This window comes from Rattus norvegicus, chromosome 5 (genome assembly GCF_021556685.1).
Source record: "Rattus norvegicus strain SHRSP/BbbUtx chromosome 5, alternate assembly SHRSP_T2T, whole genome shotgun sequence".
Lineage (NCBI taxonomy): Eukaryota > Metazoa > Chordata > Mammalia > Rodentia > Muridae > Rattus > Rattus norvegicus.
The window spans coordinates 137,934,935-137,953,733 of record NC_141538.1 but is presented as its reverse complement, the minus strand read 5'-3'; the positions used below and the strand labels follow the sequence as shown (position 1 = coordinate 137,953,733).

The 18,799-nt window shown below is 47.8% G+C and overlaps 1 protein-coding gene across 3 annotated transcripts in view; it reads left to right on the top strand.

The window, feature by feature from the left end:
- The first annotated feature begins 4,731 nt into the window (after nt 1–4,731).
- Szt2 (SZT2 subunit of KICSTOR complex) overlaps nt 4,732–18,799 on the top strand; it is a 46,278-nt gene continuing 32,210 nt past the window's right edge. The window contains exons 1-8 of one of the 3 annotated variants that reach the window (XM_087549875.1): nt 4,743–4,825; nt 8,552–8,677; nt 9,750–9,953; nt 10,664–10,837; nt 11,096–11,266; nt 14,971–15,102; nt 15,860–16,001; nt 16,370–16,476. In XM_087549875.1, coding sequence (XP_087406001.1) covers nt 15,070–15,102; nt 15,860–16,001; nt 16,370–16,476 — 282 coding nt within the window. In that variant the 5' untranslated portion in view covers nt 4,743–4,825; nt 8,552–8,677; nt 9,750–9,953; ... (1 more) ...; nt 11,096–11,266; nt 14,971–15,069. 3 annotated transcript variants of the gene reach the window in all.

The following is an 18,799-nucleotide window of genomic DNA, read 5'->3' as shown; positions in this document are numbered from 1 at the left end:
TATCTACCCAATGCTCTTGATCTAACCTCTCTAACCTAAGAGACCCACACTGACACCCCGAATAAACAGGACAGGTAAGACACGAGTCTGAGATGGAAGTGAACAGCAACACCAGTGTCTGCTACTCAAGGTCCTTCTTCACGCCCGGCCACTTGCTGCAGAGCTTTGAACTGTTCTCAGTGACAGCGCAAAGGGCAAAGCTCTGGGTCTCAGGGGAGGGCGAGGATGAAGGAGGCTTAGATGATCTAGCTCATTCCCACACTCCTGTGTGTCAGTCCATGTCACCTCACCTGGCTGGCCTGCTTGAGCCATCTGGACTCCACTGAGCATCGGCTGCTGCTGGTTTGGAGCACCTGCCATCTGAACCTGCTGCAATCCTGAGGCTCCTGCAAGGATCGTCCCAGCTCCTGGCTGGCCAGGTTGGCCAGGACCACTGCTACCTGAAGGTCGCCAATTAGAAAGCCCCTTCCCAAAGGCAACAGCTGCCACTAAGGCATTGGTGTCTGCAGGGTTGAAAGTCTGCTTGTTTGGCCGGAGACCTAGGGAAACAAAAGCAAAACCCTCAAGTGTGTGTCCAACTCTGGACTAAACCCATTATAGTTCTGATGGTTCTGACTGCAGCAACATCTAAAATTGCCCCTAACCCCAGCAAATGTTAAAAGTCCCGGAACCTATCTTAAACTTTTGTGTATTTCCTCTATGTGCTTTAGTCTTAAACAGGAAATACTAACAGGATACAGACCCCTTTCTTAGCAGTCCATTCTTCTTCCCCCACCCCACCCCCACTGCCCCCAGTGCGGCTCTGGGGACACAGGCACCATGAGAGCCTATACAAGTCTGTTATGGCTCTGAGAGGAAAGGTATCCTGGTGGTCAGGAGCCAAGGAATACTACAAAGTGACACAGCACAGCAAAGCTCACATTGGAGGTTTACTGGGAAAGACACAAGAGGGTGGCTGCCTCTGTTCAGAAGAGGAACAGACTCTTCTTTGTTAAAATCACCTTTACTTATTTATGTTGGTGGTCAGAGGACATCTTGTTGGTTCTTCCCCACCACCATGTAGGTCTGTCCAGGGATCAAACATAGGCCAGACCTGGCAACAGGCGCCTCTGCCCACTGAGCCATCTTGCCAATCCCAGCAGCTCATTCTTATGTCCTCCCTTCACTGTTGGAGACCCCCATTCCTCTTCAGTGACCTTGTACAGCTCTCCCTCTGTGCTTCTGCATCCCCTCTTACCTCCGCTCTCTGACTCTCGTTCTTCTTTGCTGATTTTCTCTAAGAGGTTTGAGCACATTTTATTCAAGCTCTGGATCTGCTTCTGTAACACACAAGAATTGATGTAGTGATTAGTAATGATTCCGGGGAAGCATCTCCTTGTGTTCTTGCAGAGGCAGCCTAGCTGTGAGCAACCCCACAGCCCACTACACAGCCTCCATAAAGTCTTGCTTCTTTGCAAGATGGAGGATGGGGATGAGGTAGCACAGCAGTGACTCGGTCCAACCTGAGCTGCATCAGCACCAATCCTGGCAGCATCTGTTGTCAGCTGCTTCTCCTGCTCTTCGACTTCAGGGTCAGGCTTGGTTCTCAGATGGTCAGGGACAACCTCATGGCTGAAAACAGGCACTCGTCCTTCAGTCTGACGCTGTAACACAGATCGAATTGATCCTTTGGTGCTATCCCAGTGAGCTGATGTGAACCCACTTCCTTTCCACCGGGAATGCATTTTCACAAACAACCCACCTGTGGCAGAGATGTGGCTTCCTGTGACACTCTTTCCACTCACTCTGTCAGAACTAGGACGGACTGAATCCCACCCTCACTACCACACTGGAACTGCCTCTTTGTTGCTGTTTGTTTTGGTCTTTTGTGAATCTTCATTTCCACCTCCACCCCTTTCTAGGGACCCAGGATTTCGCATGTTCTACCTACTGAGCGAAATTCCCAGCCCCACATTTTAAAGACTCAGACAGACAAAACCACAGGCAAGCGGGACGGACTTTTTCTTTTTGCCGACATAGATGTTGGAAAAGAAAGGTCATGGACTTGGTGGCTCAGGCCTTGATTTTCTCGTCGTTATTTAAGAGTGACTTTCCTGCTTCCAGAAGAATAAAAAAGCAAGTCTTCCAGACAGCAGCCCTCACTTTTCATGGCCGCACAGAGGACCCAGCCAACAACTGTGTACCTTACCATGAGGTCTTCATCTCGGTCTGGGGACAGCACCAGAGGGATGATGACCTGGTTACGGAACAGTGGTGTCTTCTCATGCTTTAAGACCTTGTTCAGAGTGTTCAACTGCCCAGAGAGCAATGCAAAGCTGTCCAGGACAGAGGGCCTGGAGGTGGTAAGAAGTCATCAGAATTACTGTTCCCTACAAAGTAATCTCTAAAAGTCCCTAATGCTGGAACACTCAGACTCGCCCACAAGTCTCACACCTTTATGCTTAACAGAGGCAAGAACTAGATTTGCCAGCACAGGTGATGGAGTCGGGGAAGAGGAACACTTTCAATTTCTGACACAGATGTAGGAAAAAGGCAACCCATTGTTTGCACGGGATTGGGAGCAGTAGAAACAGGAACTGTGGTTACACAGTGGTAAGTGGGTAAAGCCTCCTCCCTAATGTAGAAACAGACCATCATTCCAGAAGGTTGGACATCAACCCAGCCACACGTGTGGAAGAAGATCCAGCATGAATGCAGCTATAATGGTCTTCCCCTGAGGAAATGTCTCCTCACCAAACAAGTCAAAGCATCAGAACGAAAACCTAGAAACAGCCTAGTTTGAGAAACTGGACATTTTTCTACTTCCTTGCTAGGGAGGCCTTAAGCCAAACTATACTTGTCAGCGTTGGGCAACCTTGTTCTTTCCAAATCAAAAAGGATATTTGCAAATTGATAGCTAGTTACACCGTTGGAGATGTCCTGTCAGCCAGGGGGCTTGGCCCCACCACCCATAGATCCCTCCCCAGCTGGCCCTGGCAGCCCTTACCAGGTCAGCCGGTCATACTCGTTTTCCAACTTGTAAATGAAACTCCCCAGTGAATTCTTCAGATCAGCCACTTGATTCAGCAGGGCATCTAATGATGCCTCAAGCTGCTTCTCCTCCCTCTGCATCAATAGTATGTTTGGTTACTCAGATACAAGTGACACATACAGAAAAGCTAAATTGTTTTCTATCTTGGTATTTGGGTTACAGATAGCATCCACCCTTAGACCTTTCAACCTGTTCACCTGGCTGAAGTCCTCCTATTAACTGATTCCTCTATAACCCTCCTACACTGTGGTCCTTCATAAGAACATTGCACCAGACTTAATTCTCTTCGGCTTGTGACATGATTTTATTGTCTTTGTAACAAAATTGGCTTAGAAGTCGCTTAGCCCTTTATCTTTTCAATTCCATTCTCTTCTCCCAGCTTGAAAATGCTTGCCTCTCTCCATAGGCAACACTCTCTTAGATCTGTAGTAGGGTTAACTAGAGCATGCTCAAGTTTCAGCACAATCTCCTTTGTGGGTCTAGCCCTTTTCTGCCTACCACACTACTGCTTACTACCACATGCTGCTTTCCTTGGGTAGTGGAGAATCCCTCTCTTGTTGTGTCCCTCTGTGGTGTTGGCATTGCTACTTTTTTTTTTCCAGAAAGTTCAGTACATCTCTGAAAGGTTTGCCATGATAGCAGGGGTGCTATCTGCACACAGTCATAAATCCCCAAGTTCATTATATCATGGGTGCCTCTGTAGTAAATGCAGTACAAGTCATCTTCTGACTTGTGAGTGTAGCGACAGTCAACAACACAATCTGGAGAATCTCACACATTGCCTCTATAGACGGCTTTCTCTGAATACCAGCTCTGCACATCCCCCTCCCCGGTCCCTAACTTGGCCGTTTATCCATAGCACTTGGTGCTTCGATCTTTTTGCAGAGTCAATGTGCACTCGTGTATCTTTGTGCCAATACTCCGGTGTCTCTTTACGAAACTCGGGTGACTCAGTGTAGGATTATCAGGTGCAAATAACCAAGTGAGTAATGAAAGACAAAGGCGAGGAAACCTGCACATTGTTTCTGAACGCTAGACAATTTTAAACTCTGAGCCGGCAGAGGGTTTCCGTTTGACCATCGGTGGACTATTTACTCCACTTCTCCGCCCTTAGCAACTGGGTATAAGCCGGGAAGAATGATGCAAAGCTGATTTGCAAACCTGACTATGTGACTGAGGGAGTTAGACACTGGGTCCCACCCACAGCCTCGGATTACAAACAGCTTAGTTTTTATCTTTGGAGGCCCACAATCCCTTCAACCATCTGAAACCTTATTACGCCTGTGTCCCAACAGCCTGGATCGAGACGTGGGGCAGCCCACTACTTTCTCGAATCTTCCTAAATGTCGACTCGACCCTTTCCCACACTCAATCAAGGCCGCCTTTCCTTCCCGGGCCTCCGACCTTCTCGCGTCAGCGGGCTCAATCTCCGAGCCTCCCGCAGCTACCCTCACCCTCTTTTGCTCTGCCGCCTTTCCTCAAACAGCCGAGGCCTCTGCCCTCGACTCACAGACCCAACTCCCGGCGTCCTCAGCCCGCCCACCCTCAGGCCAACGGCTCAAAGGCCCAACCCGCTTCTCACCTGCATAGCCGCGGCCGGGCTGGCGCAATCACTTCCCCTTCCGGTTCCTCGCACAGCCTGCAGATCTCACCAATCAGAAAACTCAGAACGCGTCCATCCCAACAACTTCCGGTTCCTGCTAGCCGGGTCAGAGGTCAGGAGTGGAGCGACCTCCCTGGCCCGGGCCGGCGCGGGAGGGCAGTGTGATGGCCTCGGAGCGCCCCGAGCCAGAGGTGAGGGATGAGCGGGCTTGGGGCCGAGGTCCGAGGTCCGAGGGCAGGCATGCAGCAGCCTCGACCCTCCGGAGCCTCGAGGAGGCGGTTACTGTTTTGTTTACTCAGATGCCACCCTGATCCCTGTCGCCCACCCACAGACTTAGAGATCGTGGTTCTGATAAAACCCATGTTTTGGTTATTGGTTGGGATTTTCATTGCGCCACCCTGAAGCTGACCGACATTGCGGGGGTCATTGTATCTCATCAATTGGAATGCATGAGTGGATTTCGCTCTAGCATTCGTGCTTTTGGCAGAGCCCTGCAACCCTCTGGCAGTCTTAATTCTGGGGAGGCCCCGTTTCCTTCTTTATAAAAAACAATCGTCCTGCGATGTAGCTTGGGGATCACGAGGTAAATCAGAAAAGGCAGACGAGGCACCCGCCCCCTTAGATGCAAAGAACCTTCTATGTATGTTTTGACAGTCAGACGCCAGCAGGGAATCTGGGAGTATTTATTATGGATGGAGTGGACAGCTGAAGTCAGAGCAGGTGAGGTGTCATGCCATGCTGAGATACCTTAGGGACTACTCATTCCAACCAAACTAGATAATTGGAGGAGGAACCGAAACCTTGGATTCGGCTAGAATAGCCAGGAGCCCAGAGGAATAGTCCTGTAGGAGGGAAGGGTGATGGGTGTGTGTGATGATACAAATAGCAGTGGCTACTTGTTGAGTTCTTACTGCGTGCCAGCCACCACTCTTAGCTCTTTACTGCTCCCAGGTCTTTCAACCCTATAAGGAAACTTATCATTTCCCCCTTTCAGGAAACCGAGGTGCGACTATTAAAAGAAGCATAGTTGTGCGCAGTTAGTATTAGGGCTAGAACTCCCAAGTAGGTGTTGGGCTCTAGATCTACAAGTTGTCCTCTGACCTGCGCATGTGCACCATGACATGTGTGTGATTGTGTGTGTCCACACACAAAGTATGCATGTAAGTATCACGTATGAGTACACACCTGTGTATGGGGGTGTGTATGTGATCAACTACACACATTCTACCCTGTGTACGAATGGCATAGAAACAGAATACTAAGAAGAAAAGTTGATATTTGGAGAGGTCAGGCTTCCGAGAGAGAAAAGGCAAGCGCTACTCTGGAACTGGGGTTGTGTTGAGAGTGAGGGTGGATGCAGAGGGTAAGACACAGACTCCTTAGCTTCGTGGACTAAAGGGGCATTGGGTTATGATAGGTGTCACAAAGGAGCAAGTGAGGACGTGTAATGTTAAATGAGTGGGGCATTTAACCTTCTTCCGAAAGCAGTTAGGTGGAATGCAGTACAGATACAGTTCTCAGACAATAGTCACTCTTGTTATCCCTGTTCAGGAATGAAGAAGCCAGCATTTGACCCAAGGCGCCTTTAACATTCGAGTGGTGGTGGATGAGGGGGCTGAGACGGGGGTGGGGGTAAAGAAGGCTCAGCTGGAGGTTATGTGAGCAGTTAAGGTTTATAATGAAGAGAGGCTTCACATAGTTGGGGGAGAGAGGTACTGACCTTATTTTGTGGGAAGACAGCACATGGTTTAGAAAAAGCTCAGAGAATAATTTGGTCCTTGGTCTTGCAGAAGCGGGAACAAACTCCAGAGGGTCGGGGGAAGCAACACAGTGCCTTGGCATCGCTTTATCTGTCTTGGCACGAATGAACGTAGGCCTCAGTGAATATTCTAACCAGTGATAGACTTCCTACATCATTTCCTTCCTCGCCTCTCTAGATACAATATCCCTACAAAGATATCCTTATCTGGCTATTACAATAAAGAGATTGAAAGCAGTTAGGTAACCTGCAAGATCACATATACTGGAACTCGTCAGAATCTAGGCCTCTGACTCTAAGAGCCTGCTTTGTCCTGCTTATGAGACCGCCTGCTTCAAAGGGTAGGCACGTCAGACTCTGGAGAGGTTAGAATTGAGGTCTTGAAGCTCCACGTGAATGTGAATGCCACAAAACACAACTCATTAAAAAATTTCTCGGGGGTTTGGGGATTTAGCTCAGCGGTAGAGCGCTTGCCTAGCGAGCGCAAGGCCCTGGGTTCGGTCCCCAGCTCCAAAAAAAAAAGAAAAAAAAATTTCTCAGTCAGGAATACGGAAAAATTCCCAGGGGAGCTAGTTAAAAATGTAGATTCTTGGGGTTAGGGATTTAGCTCAGTGGCAGAGTTCTTGCCTAGCAGCGCAAGGCCCTGGGTTTGGTCCCCAGCTCTGAAAAACAAGAAAAAAGAAAAAAAAAATGTAGATTCTTGAGCTCTGTCAGCTCTTAATTCAGTTGGTCTCTGATGGTACCCAGGAATCAAATAGGCATTTTAATAACCAGCTCAGGAGATTCTGTTGCAGCTGGTGCTTGGATCCCACTTTGGAAAACACTCCCCCTGTTTAAATTACAGTAGGCCAGTTCTGGCTCTGATGAAGTACATCTTAATTATTAAGACGGGAGGTTTTGGAACTGATCCCATCAAAGAATCAGATAAAAGGAAATTTTCTGAGAAAATGAGGCAAACATTCCTGGTTTCAAGATGGGATTCCGTAAGAACTGACAGGAGAACCAGACTTCAGCGGGGCCTGGGAGAAAGCAGTAATTCCAAACAGTTTTGAAACCAAGAGAATGGTAAAGAAATGGAAGCTGTGCGTTGTGCAGCTCAGTGCTCTAGAGCCCTCAGTGCACCTTCAGGAGTTTGGTAGCCGGCGTCTGCCCTCCGTCTGGGCCGTGCAGCACAGCAAGCTCTGCTGGATCTTTACTCCATCCTCCTAAGACCTTAGACAGATCAGGTTACTCTTGTCTCCCACCTTGGGTCACGTCCTAGTGACTGGTGGGAGCTGAGGGCCTGGCTCAGAGGATCTCCGTCTTAAGGCTCTAAGGCTGAGGGGGCAATAGGTTTCCTTAAGGGAAGTTTGTTCGTTCTTTTTACTACTATAAAACCACGTCCTTAGCCGTGAGCATGCTTATTCAGTTTGTACGGTGATTATTCAGTTTTTGTGGATGGTAGGCAAGTTTGTCCGCTGGGGGTGCAGGCTGGGGGTGGGGATCAAAAAGGCTGCTGACCAAGACATCAAGCCTGTTAAGATTTACCGCATTGGGGGTTGGGGATTTAGCTCAGTGGTAGAGCGCTTGCCTAGCAAGCGCAAGGCCCTGGGTTCGGTCCCCAGCTCCGGAAAAAAAAAAAAAAAGAAAAGAAAAAGAAAAAAGATTTACCACATCGACAAAATGACAGGTTTCTTCCTGTGTGGACAGAGTCACCATTGGTAGGGTAGGTAAGGATGCTGTTGACATTGACAGATGTGTGAGTGGAGACTGTAGCCCCAGGAGCTGCATATGAAATATTCCCTCGGGAATCTTACATTTCCTCAGCGAAGGTTTCTTCAGCGTCTGCTGTGGGCAAGGCAGGCAGTAACTGGCAAATGCTCACGTAGCAAACTGGAGACTTACTGGGTCTCACGTGAATCAGTTTGCCAAGCACAAGGAAGGGCACAGAAACAGGATAAAGCACCTCTCCTGCCTTAGGGAGCAGGAGAGCTTATGGTTTGCAGGAGAAACTCACACAGTGTTTGTGGACCCACATGCTGTGGGAAGGTAAGTTTACTGCAGTTACGTGGGGTAGATTCACCCCGCCGCCCTTCCCCTCACTGTGGGCAGCTTGTGTGCATGGGATGTGTTTATACTGGGAGCTCAGAGACATCTCTTCTTTTGTCTCTCTCATCAGGTAGAAGAAGCTGGGCAGGTGTTTCTGTTAATGAAGAAAGATTACCGAATTTCCCGAAATGTTCGCCTAGCTTGGTTCCTTAATCATCTGCATCAAACTGTGCAGGCCATACCCCAAGAGTCCCTGGTACGTCCTTATGACTGGTGGGAGGTGGGGGCCTGACCCAGAAGGACCGCTCTTTTAAGTCTCTAAGGCTAGGAAGGGCAATGGGTTTCCTTAAGGGAAGTTTGTTCATTCTTTTTTCTTTAAAGATTTATTATATATAAGTACACTGTAGCTGTCTTCAGACACACCAGGACATCGGATCTCATTACAGATGTTTGTGAGCCACCACGTGGTTGCTGGGAATTGAACTCAGGACCTCTGGAAGAGCAGTCAGTGCCCTTAAACACTGAGCCATCTCTCCAGCCCCATTCTTTTTATTACTATTATTTTTTTATTATTTTAATTTTGTGGGCATGGAAGGGGAGGCATATGTGCATACGAGTGTGTCAACTCCCTCTGGAGCTGGGATTACAGGCAGTTGTAAGCTGCCTGATGTGGGTGCTGGGAATCAAACTCAGATCCTCAGGAAGAGCAATGTGTCCTTTTTTTTTTTCTTAAAGATTTATTTATTTATTTTGTGTATGTGGGTACATTGTCACTGTCTTCAGACACACTAGAAGAGGGCATCGGATCCCATGACAGATGGTTGTGAGTCACCATGTGGTTGCTGGGAATTGAACTCAGGACTTCTGGAAGAGCAGTCAGTGCTCTTAACTGCTAAGCCATCTCTCCAGCCCGAGCAATGTGTCCTTAATTACTCAGCCAATCTCTACAGCCCTCATTCATTCTTTTTCTAGCGAGTGAGGCAAAGGGTGTGTTGTTGATTGAACTTAGAGCTAGTGGAGGGTCAGTGGAGGATGTAGAAGGAAGATCTAGGGAGCACTTCAGTTCCAGGGAGCACTTCAGTTCCAGGGAGCACTTCAGTTCCAGGGAGCACTTCGGTTCCAGGGAGCACTTCAGTTCCAGGGAGCACTTCGGTTCTAAGGAGCACTTCAGTTCTAGGGAGCACTTCGGTTCTAGGGAGCACTTCGGTTCCAGGGAGCACTTCGGTTCTAGGGAGCACTTCGGTTCTAGGGAGCACTTCAGATGCAGGATTCCCTTGGACCCCACTGCAGCACTTTAGGTTGCTATTGGGACTGTGTTCATTTTACAGATGAGGACACTGAGGCTTAAAGAAGTGAAGTTCTTTTTCTCTAGCCTCACAGCTACTACATGGCCAAACTGGGATTCAGAGAAGAAAGAGAACTCTGCTCAACCTCCCTCTTCTTTTAACTTTAATGTGCCTGTGCCTGTGTGAGTGTATATCACATGCGTGGGTCAGAGGAGGGCATTGGATGCCCTGGAGCTGGAGTTAAAGGTGATTGTGAGCTTCCTGACATATGGTTCTCTACCAGAGCACAAGCTTGCTTGCTTTCTCCTTTTTTCCTTTTTAAAAAATTTACTCTTACCATATATTTCATCTTGACTGCAGTTTTTCCTCCTTCCTCTCCTCTTAGTCCCTCCTCCAAGCCTCCCTTCTCATCCAGATCCATTCCTACTCGATTTCCCTTCAGAAAAGAGCAGGCCTCCCAGGGATACCCATCAAACTCGGCCTAACAAGTTACAATAAGACTAGGCACAAACCCTCATATTAAGGCTGGACAAGGCAACCAAGTAGGAGGGAAAGGATTCCAAACACAGGCAACAAGAGTCAGAGACACAGCCTCTGCTCCCACTTAGGAGTCTCACTGGAAGACCAAGCTACACAGCTATAATATATATATTTTATATATATATATATATATACATAATATATAATATATATATACACACACAAAGCTATACAGCTATAATATATATATATATATATATATATATATATATATATATATATATATATATATATATATATACACAAAGGGCTTAACTCAGACCCATACAGGCTTCCTGATTTTTGGTTCAGTCTCTGTGAGCCCCTGTGAGCCCAGGTTAGTCGGTTCTAAGGGTTTTCTGAGAGCATAAGCTTTCTGCACCTGTGAGCCATCATCCCCCTGCCCACAGCCCTTTCTTTCTCTTCCATCTTGTCAGCTTCAATCTGAGCAGGAGTTGGAAGTCCTCAGTGTTTTGCCCCCTGGATGGCAGCCAGATGAACCAGTGGTCCCAAGGCCATTTCTTCTTGTGCCTTCTACTCGAGTCACCTTCCTGGCTTGGCAGTATCGTTTTGTTATTGAGCTGGACCTCAGCCCATCTACTGGCATTGTGGTAAGTGGTTTGAGGGAAATAGTAACAACGATGGGGTGGGGGTGAGAAGGAGAGAATCTTGGAGACATGGGACTGATCTCAGCCTTGTGGGGGAAAGACACACCTGTGAATGATGGTGGGCATTGGAAGACAGATCCTGTCCCATGTCTGTGGGGCACAGTCGAAGATCCTGCTGACCCTGGAGACCTGCTTGTTTCTGTTCTCTGCTTAGAGCTGCTTTGGACACCCTTGTGAGAGCTCTCTCTTCATTCCCTTCAGGATGATTCTACAGGGGAGATCTTGTTTGATGAAGTTTTCCATGCCCTGTCCCGTTGTCTGGGTGGGCTGCTTCGGCCCTTTCGAGTGCCTGGATCCTGTATTGACTTCCAGCCTGAGATCTATGTAACAATCCAGGCCTATTCCTCCATCATTGGCCTGCAGTCCCACCAGGTAATGCATCTTCTCCCCAAGCTTGGACCTGCAGACTGAATCTCTGATAGTCTGTCGACAGAAAGCCCTTATCCTGTCTCCTTTGTTTGTTCCTCAGCTTTGCTGCTGAGCCATCTAGCTGTCTGTTTCCCTACCCTAGCTCTCTCTTGCCCCTCAGAGTCCCATGTAGCTCGGGCTCACCTTTAGTTTGCTGTGTAGCCAAAGATGACCTTGAGCTCCTGATCCCACTGCTTCCACTGCTTGGATTACAGGTGCAAGCCACCACGGTTTCAAGAATGTTGTTGTTAGAATATAAAAAATAAAAAAGTATGGTTGCCTTTTATCCCGCTAGGTCCGCACCACAGTGCCTCAAGATATCTGCTAGTTATCTTGGTGGAAACACATCCCAACTCCGCGGTGGCCCAGTGTCTCCTGCCACCGCACACTTTCCTACACTCAAACCGTCACATAAAAGAACATACAACACAATAATCTTTGACCCAATTGGTAAGATATAATTGCCCACTTACACATACAAAGTTCAGTACCATCCATTCCTTGAGAACATTAATAACAACCTGTAAATACACAGAGCGGAATCTTAACGTCAGCCTCCATTGTCCTGCTGTGGCTTCTCTCCTCCTCCCTGTACCTGCCCCTCACCTGTATTTTACAAATTCAATGGGGAGCAAGTTCTGGTGAAGTCACCTGATTCCGGAGCACATGACTAGGCAGCTGTCCTTGGGGCAGTGGAATTAGCATCAAAATACAGATAACGCCCTGGCAAACCACAACACAAGAATGCTCAAATTATCAATCTTATCAGTTGAGCTCCAGCCTAGCCTCAGCCAGCTTCTAGAGCAGCATCATATTTATTCCTGAAAGTCTCTCCCCTTGAAAAGGACTGCTCCTCACTCAGGTCTTAGCAGACCTCTGGATAGCCGGGTAGTGACTCATGCTTCTCTGCTCATCCTGTAAATGCCTTCTGTGTCTGACCCTTGACTGTCTGCTTTGCTTTCATTCCCCCCCCCCCCCCTTCCTCCCCTGCTCCAGTCCCCCATGTAACTCTGTTCTGTGAAGTGCTGTCTGTGGTGGTGACTCCTGACTGTAGTCTAGGACACAGTCTGTTAGGATACTTTTATGACATTTGAGCTATTTCAATCCCCAGAAGCATAGTTTCTGTTAAAGACAGAAGGGTCATTTTCTGAAGGCCCTGTGCTGACTGCATAGGTGAGTAAAAGGTTTCTCTACTGGCAGTGCAGCCTATCGCAAAGTACTCCTTCCTTTTGGAAACTGTTCACGTCTGTTACTGAAATACTTGTTTTTGGCTTAGATAAGCATTGGCCCAGTTCCCCCATATCTGCTCATAAGCACCTTAAATTCATTGAAACTGTTCCTCATGGCTATGGTGCCAGCATCAACAGTCAGAATTCATTTAAGAGCTAGATGCCAAGAACAGCACCCAAAGTTCTGACACATACAACAGAACAGTTGGTACCTGCCAGGTCTCAAGGCAGGGCTGTCAGTCCTCTGCCCGAGTTTCAGTGTCTCCCGACACAGCCACTAACTGGTGGTTGTAGGCTGTATCTCCAGAAAGAGGACTGGCTTTGCAAAAATCCATAGCCAAGTCAAGAAGAACATAGCAGTTAGGTAATTACTTAAATATTGTTCCTCTTGGTAAACATGGCAGGAGCCTGACCTCTGCCATGCCCAGGCTAAGTCCTTGGGGCACAGATAAGTCAGATACTGTCTCTGTCCTGATGGAGTAGTTATGAGCTTAGGAGAGCAGACAGATATTAAATGAGATCATTCCACCTGAGCACAGTAAGCACTGACAGGTCCTGACACAGATACTGTGAGAACACCAGTTGGGAACAGTCAATAAAACCCACCAGTGACACAGATCTTTTAGACAAAGCCACATTTAAACCGAATCTTTTGTTGTTGTTGTTGTTTTGTTTTGTTTTTTTGAGGTAGGATCTTGCAAAGCAGACCTGACTGGCCTGGCACTTTTACTTTCTGCCTCTGTCTCGGCTTTCCAAATGCTAAGATTACACGCATGTGCCATCCTACCTGGCTCATTTATGTCTTCTTTAGTATTAAGGATTGAACTGGGCCTCATGCTCGCTAAACAAGTGCTCTAACCTTTCATTATAGCCCCAGCTCGCTTTTTATCCTCTGTGGTTTTTTTTGTTTTTTGTTTTTTTTTTTTCCAGAGCTGGGGACCGAACCCAGGGCCTTGCACTTGCTAGGCAAGCGCACTACCACTGAGCTAAATCCCCAACCCCTATCCTCTGTGTTTTGAGATAGAATCTGGCTAGATTGCCATTTTGCTTGCTCTGAGGTCACTCTGTACCTTTGACCTTACGATCCATCTGCCTCAGTCTTCCAAAAGGCATTGTTAATGTTTTGTAGAGTTTCTTTGTTGTCTAGTAAGTGGGTTAATTCTCCTTTCTTCATCTAAAAGAACAGGAAAACATCAGGTCCATTCCAAATGCATGGTTCATATCCTATGTTTTTATATGAGGATTCTTCTATGTCAAAAAATATGATTTTTAATGACAACTGCCTTTTTTGTGGAGTTATCTTTTGAATAAGGCCTCAGCCCAAGGTGACCCAGTACTCAGTATGTAGCCCAGGCTAACCTCAAACTCTTATCCATCTTGCCTCTGTCTTCCTGCTGGAATTATAGGTGTGTACCCCAGCTTCCAACTGTGAAAACTTACTATTTTATCCTGATGCATTTCAGTCTCCTGTTGTCCTAACAATAGGAGCACATTTTCATATTTATGTGGTTCCAATTCCTGATATTTCTCCTTCTCTGCCATCTCCGAGACCTGGAGAATGGTCATCCCTAATCCCTTAGTCAGTCAAGAACAGGGAGTGAAGAAGCGGGAGTTATTTGTCAGGAGGTCAGGGAAGGGTGATGGCAAAAGGGATCCTGTGGGTCACTATGGGGACTACAGGTCTGTATGCAGGAGACTTCGTGGTTGAAGAAGAAGGAAAGGCCCACAGAGAGTGAGTGGGACATAAAAGGTCTGAAGTGGCAAGATTGCCCTGGGAAGAAGAGCAGGAAGAATCTGGAGGAAGAGAGAACAAGTGTACAGGGGTGTGCATCTGGAGCAGCCTTCAAGGGCAGTGACGTCAGAGAAGTGGCGAGTAGCCATCCTCTAGGTCAGTGGGGTTCCTAGTGGCTGGCCAGCTTTCTCCCTAAGGAAGAGGGGGAGTGATCTACTAAGGGTAAAGGAAGGAATATAGCTTCACAGGGGGTAAAGGGTAGGGAATGGGAGTGAGGGTTTTGAACTTTAAGCAGAGAAAGGGCCTAGAATAGCTGGTCTGTGAAGGACATTTAGGAAGAAAAGAACATTGGTTGGAATACGAAGGCTTTGCCAGGCAGGAAGTGGAAGTTTGAAGATGGCATTCCAACGTGGAAGGCACTAGGGAGAGCCTATCGCCCCATAGAGGAAGGGGTGAAGGAACCCAGGCCGGAGGACTGTAGGCATAGGGACACCGTGATCCTAGACTAAGGTGCTCCTGAGCAGGGCTGCAGTGCTCCTGGGCTGAGTGCAGCAGCAGACTCCGGGAGGAGGTGCAACTGGACATAGAGTTAAACGTTGGTTGCATGTTGGATGAGAAATCAGGACTCCCTAGCATAGAGGATGTGCAGAAGAGAGGTGCCTGGTACTCTGCCCACCCCGTCTCAGCCTTCCCCTTGTGCTTCTCAGGTTCTGGTGCAAGGCTGCCTTTTGGACCCTTCCCGGCGGGAGGCATTCCTGCAGCAGGTGTATGAGCAGCTCTGCCTCTTTGAGGAGAAGGTGGCCACCATGCTGCAGCAGCAGCATGAGCCCCAGAGCCAGGTGAGTGGGAGAGAAAGTGGGCAGAGGCCATTGGGAGGACAGCTAAGAGCAGGGGCAAAGAGGAACCGAGGATGGAGTGCTGTGCACAGTCAAGGCAGGCTCCCTGCTGGGATCCAATCCCTACACCCCAGATGCACACTGGGAGAAAGTAGGAAGGCATTTGCCTGTAAGGGTTTTTGTTTGTCTTTTCTACTTCTCTAGTCCGAGATCTGAAAGTGAACATGGGCAGTTTTGATCTCTGTTTAACATTTTTAAAGCTGTTTGGCTTGCTGGAGGGCCCTGCCTCATTACTTTGGAGACCACCAAAGTGGCTGTGCATATAGTGTGTGATGACTGCCACGTGTTTGACTGGTTCTGTAATACTTCACAGCACTGATGGGAAATGTGGAGTGGACCTCTCAGTGAAAGGTGGAGAGGCTGCTTCTGCACAGTCTGATACTTTGTCTGGTGCTTGGCTCCCGTCCCATCTGTGGCTCGACATTTTAACACATACTGGGCATGAGGACACAGCAGAACTCTGCTTCAGTGTAGGGTACTTGGGGCACTGAGGGTTACACCTGTCTGACCTGGGTGTACTGGGCTCTAAGTTGTGGTTTGAGGGCTGGGTATAAAATCAATGGCAGACCATGTGCCTGGTACATGCAAGGCCCTAGGTTCAGTCTCCTGCACCAAACAAGAGAGACAAAGAGAAAGACAGGAAATCTGATTTTGCTGTAGATGGGACAACATTACTCTCTATCCCATTCCTTTGGGCCAGGCAGAAGACCAGTCCCCAGAATCAGGGGAGTCCTTGGGCCGGAAGGTAGGCGTCTCCATGGTGACAGCTGATCTTGGGCTGGTCAGTATGATTCGTCAGGGCATCTTGGCACTGCAGTTACTACCCTCGAATTCTAGTGCAGGTCAGTAGATGTAAGTATTGGTGTAAGTGGGGAAATGGGTTCAGGTAGGGTAGAGGGTAAAGATCGAAGTTTCCCCAGGGAAGAAGTTCTGTTTTCTTGTTTGCAAGCTCAAAGTCCTTACTCACACATATTCCCCATATACTCAGTACTGCCCACCCTCACAGACCCTGGTGGGAAGGACCTCATCTAGGAAATCTGGTGTAGGAGCACCTAGGGGAGAGGCAGGAAGAAAGGGGAGGGTGTCTGAACAGTGCACAGTGGGCAGACATGGAGCTCTTCGGGGCACTTGGGCACACAGGGGTTGGGCCTCCCTTGGACTTTGGTGCAGCCGTTGCCTCCAGGGCTGTCTCTCTTATTTCCTGTCTCAGGTATCATCGTGATCACAGATGGGGTGACCAGTGTCCCTGATGTTGCTGTATGTGAGACACTACTGAACCAGCTCCGCAGTGGCACTGTGGCCTGCTCCTTTGTGCAGGTGAGGACTTGGGAGGAAGGAGGAGCGGGACTGAGCAGCTCACAAAGTCAGGAATGGGTTACTTCCTTACAGGCAAGAGCGAAGATGATGACATGGTTTCCTGGGGAGAAGGTGCCAGGTCTAGAGCAGGGTAGGCGACAGCTGTGGGAGAGGACTCAAGTTTCGTCCCCTTTTCTTAACACGTTGTTGGAGAAAGAATGGAAACTTTGAGATCTGAGTCAGTTCTCATCCCATCGGCCTGCTTAGTTACTGCTTTAGTTGCAAGGGTCAAGTAGACTAGTTTAACCAAAGTAGGAAGGGAAGGCCTGTTCAGGGGACCGCCATGCTAATTTGGATGGCTGTACTGCAGGGCAGGGAGCAAGAGCCTGGGGAACTAGGGTAGGCTTAACCAGGGCACGACAACCCAATCCTGCTGTGTAAGTAGGTTTCTGCATAATTCACTGGGTGACGAACTTATGTGGAAGGAGAGTTGGGCTTATGTTTTCCTGCTCTGTGGAGTAAAGACAAGATGACAAATTGAGATTTCCACATGCGTTAGAATGACCTATGGTTCAGTACTGTATAGCGGTGAAATCTGTGCCTTTAGAATTAGGCCTGCCAGGTCTGAACCTTGGCACTGCTCATTAGCTCTGTGACATTGGGCATCCCACTTTCTCTCCAGGTGGCACTCATCTGTCAAAGGGAATTGTAAGAGTGCCCCCCTGTCGGACGAGGTGATACATTTTAGGGCATAGGATGTGTGCCCACTCTTGGGTGATAAAGGGCTGCTCTTTCTGGTAGACACCAGTGGGACCTGCAGATCTCCAAACTCCGGAAGTAGTGGTATTGGAGTGGTAGACGTTTTAGATGTGTCAGGCTCTACATCTAACTGAGAAGAGAGGATTGTCTCTGAAGATCAGCAAGGAGTGGAGGCCTGGTCTGGAGAGTACAGTGTCAGAGGTCACAAGTTTGGCAGGAACGAGAGGTGATCTTAGTGAGAAGCAGTAGAAGGAGGAGGAGGAGGAATGCGGAGCACCTCTTGGGCTTGTTGGTCAGGAAGTCACGTGGAAATGCTTTGAGCCAGTTCAGTGAAGAGGCAGCTCGGGAAACGCGAATTACAGAGTGGACCGAGGGAAAGAGCTGGAGACATGTTGACATGAGAGATTTGGCTGGAGTTAGGAACAAGAGAGGCGAGTAGCCAGACGGAAGTAAAGGTGGAAGAAAGCATGTTTGCTCTGTTTGGTTTAGTTTGCTTGTTAAGGTAGATGCTTAAACATGGTTAATTAAGAATTAAATCTCTAATTGATTTATTTGGAGTATGTTCGTTGCATAGTGATAGGTTTCAGAGACATTGTCATACAAGTAGATATGGCTTTTGTCTTAGCCACATTCGGTCCTATCCCTCACCTTTCTCCCGCCTCTCACTGGTCCCTTGTTCCTCCAGGGTCACTTCTCCTCGTTGTTATAAGAGACTCACAAGTGCTTTTATTTATCTGCCTACAATCTAGGATTCACAGATGAGAGGAATGAAATATTTGTTTTTCTGAGTCCAGCTTTTATTTTACTTAATGCAAAATTACCTTCAGGCACATCAGTTCTTCCTACAAGCAACATAATTCTTTATGACTGAATAAAGCTCCATTGGGAGACTGGAGAGATTAACTGCTAGGCAGTTAAGAGGACCCAGGTTCAATTCCCAGCCCCACAGGGCAGCTAGCTCACAACTGTCTGTAACTCCAGTTCAAGGGGCTCTGACACCCTCACACAGACATATGTTACATACAGGCACAATATGGTACCCACACAAAAAAACAAACAAAAACCTCCATTGTGTATCTAGAGCACATTTTCTTTATTCATCTTTTATTGGACACTAAGCTGATAGTCTAATTTGGCTTTTGTGAGTATGGCTGTCGTAAACATAGATATACAAGTGTCTCTGTGGCGTGTTGACTTAGAGTCTTTTAGGCACATATCCAGAAGTTGTCTTGCTGAATCATATGGAAATTATTCTTTTAGTTTTGTGAAGACCTTCCATACTGATTTCCACAGTGGCTGAACTAATTTACACTCCTGCCAGCAATGTGAAAGGGCCTCTTCTCCCGGCATTCTTACTGACATTTGACTTTTTCTGAACAATAGCCATTCTAACTGGCAGAGACTCTCTGTGTAGTTTTAATTGGCCTTTTTGTTTGAGGTCATAGTGTCTAAAAAAGGCTTAAAAATTAGGGGAAAAACAGAAAAAGGATCTGATAGTGTAAAGTTTCTAATGTGACAGAAAAGCATTGGCTCTAGAAACAGGTTGGACTGTTCTTTATGAACAAATGTCAGTTTTTCTTTGAGA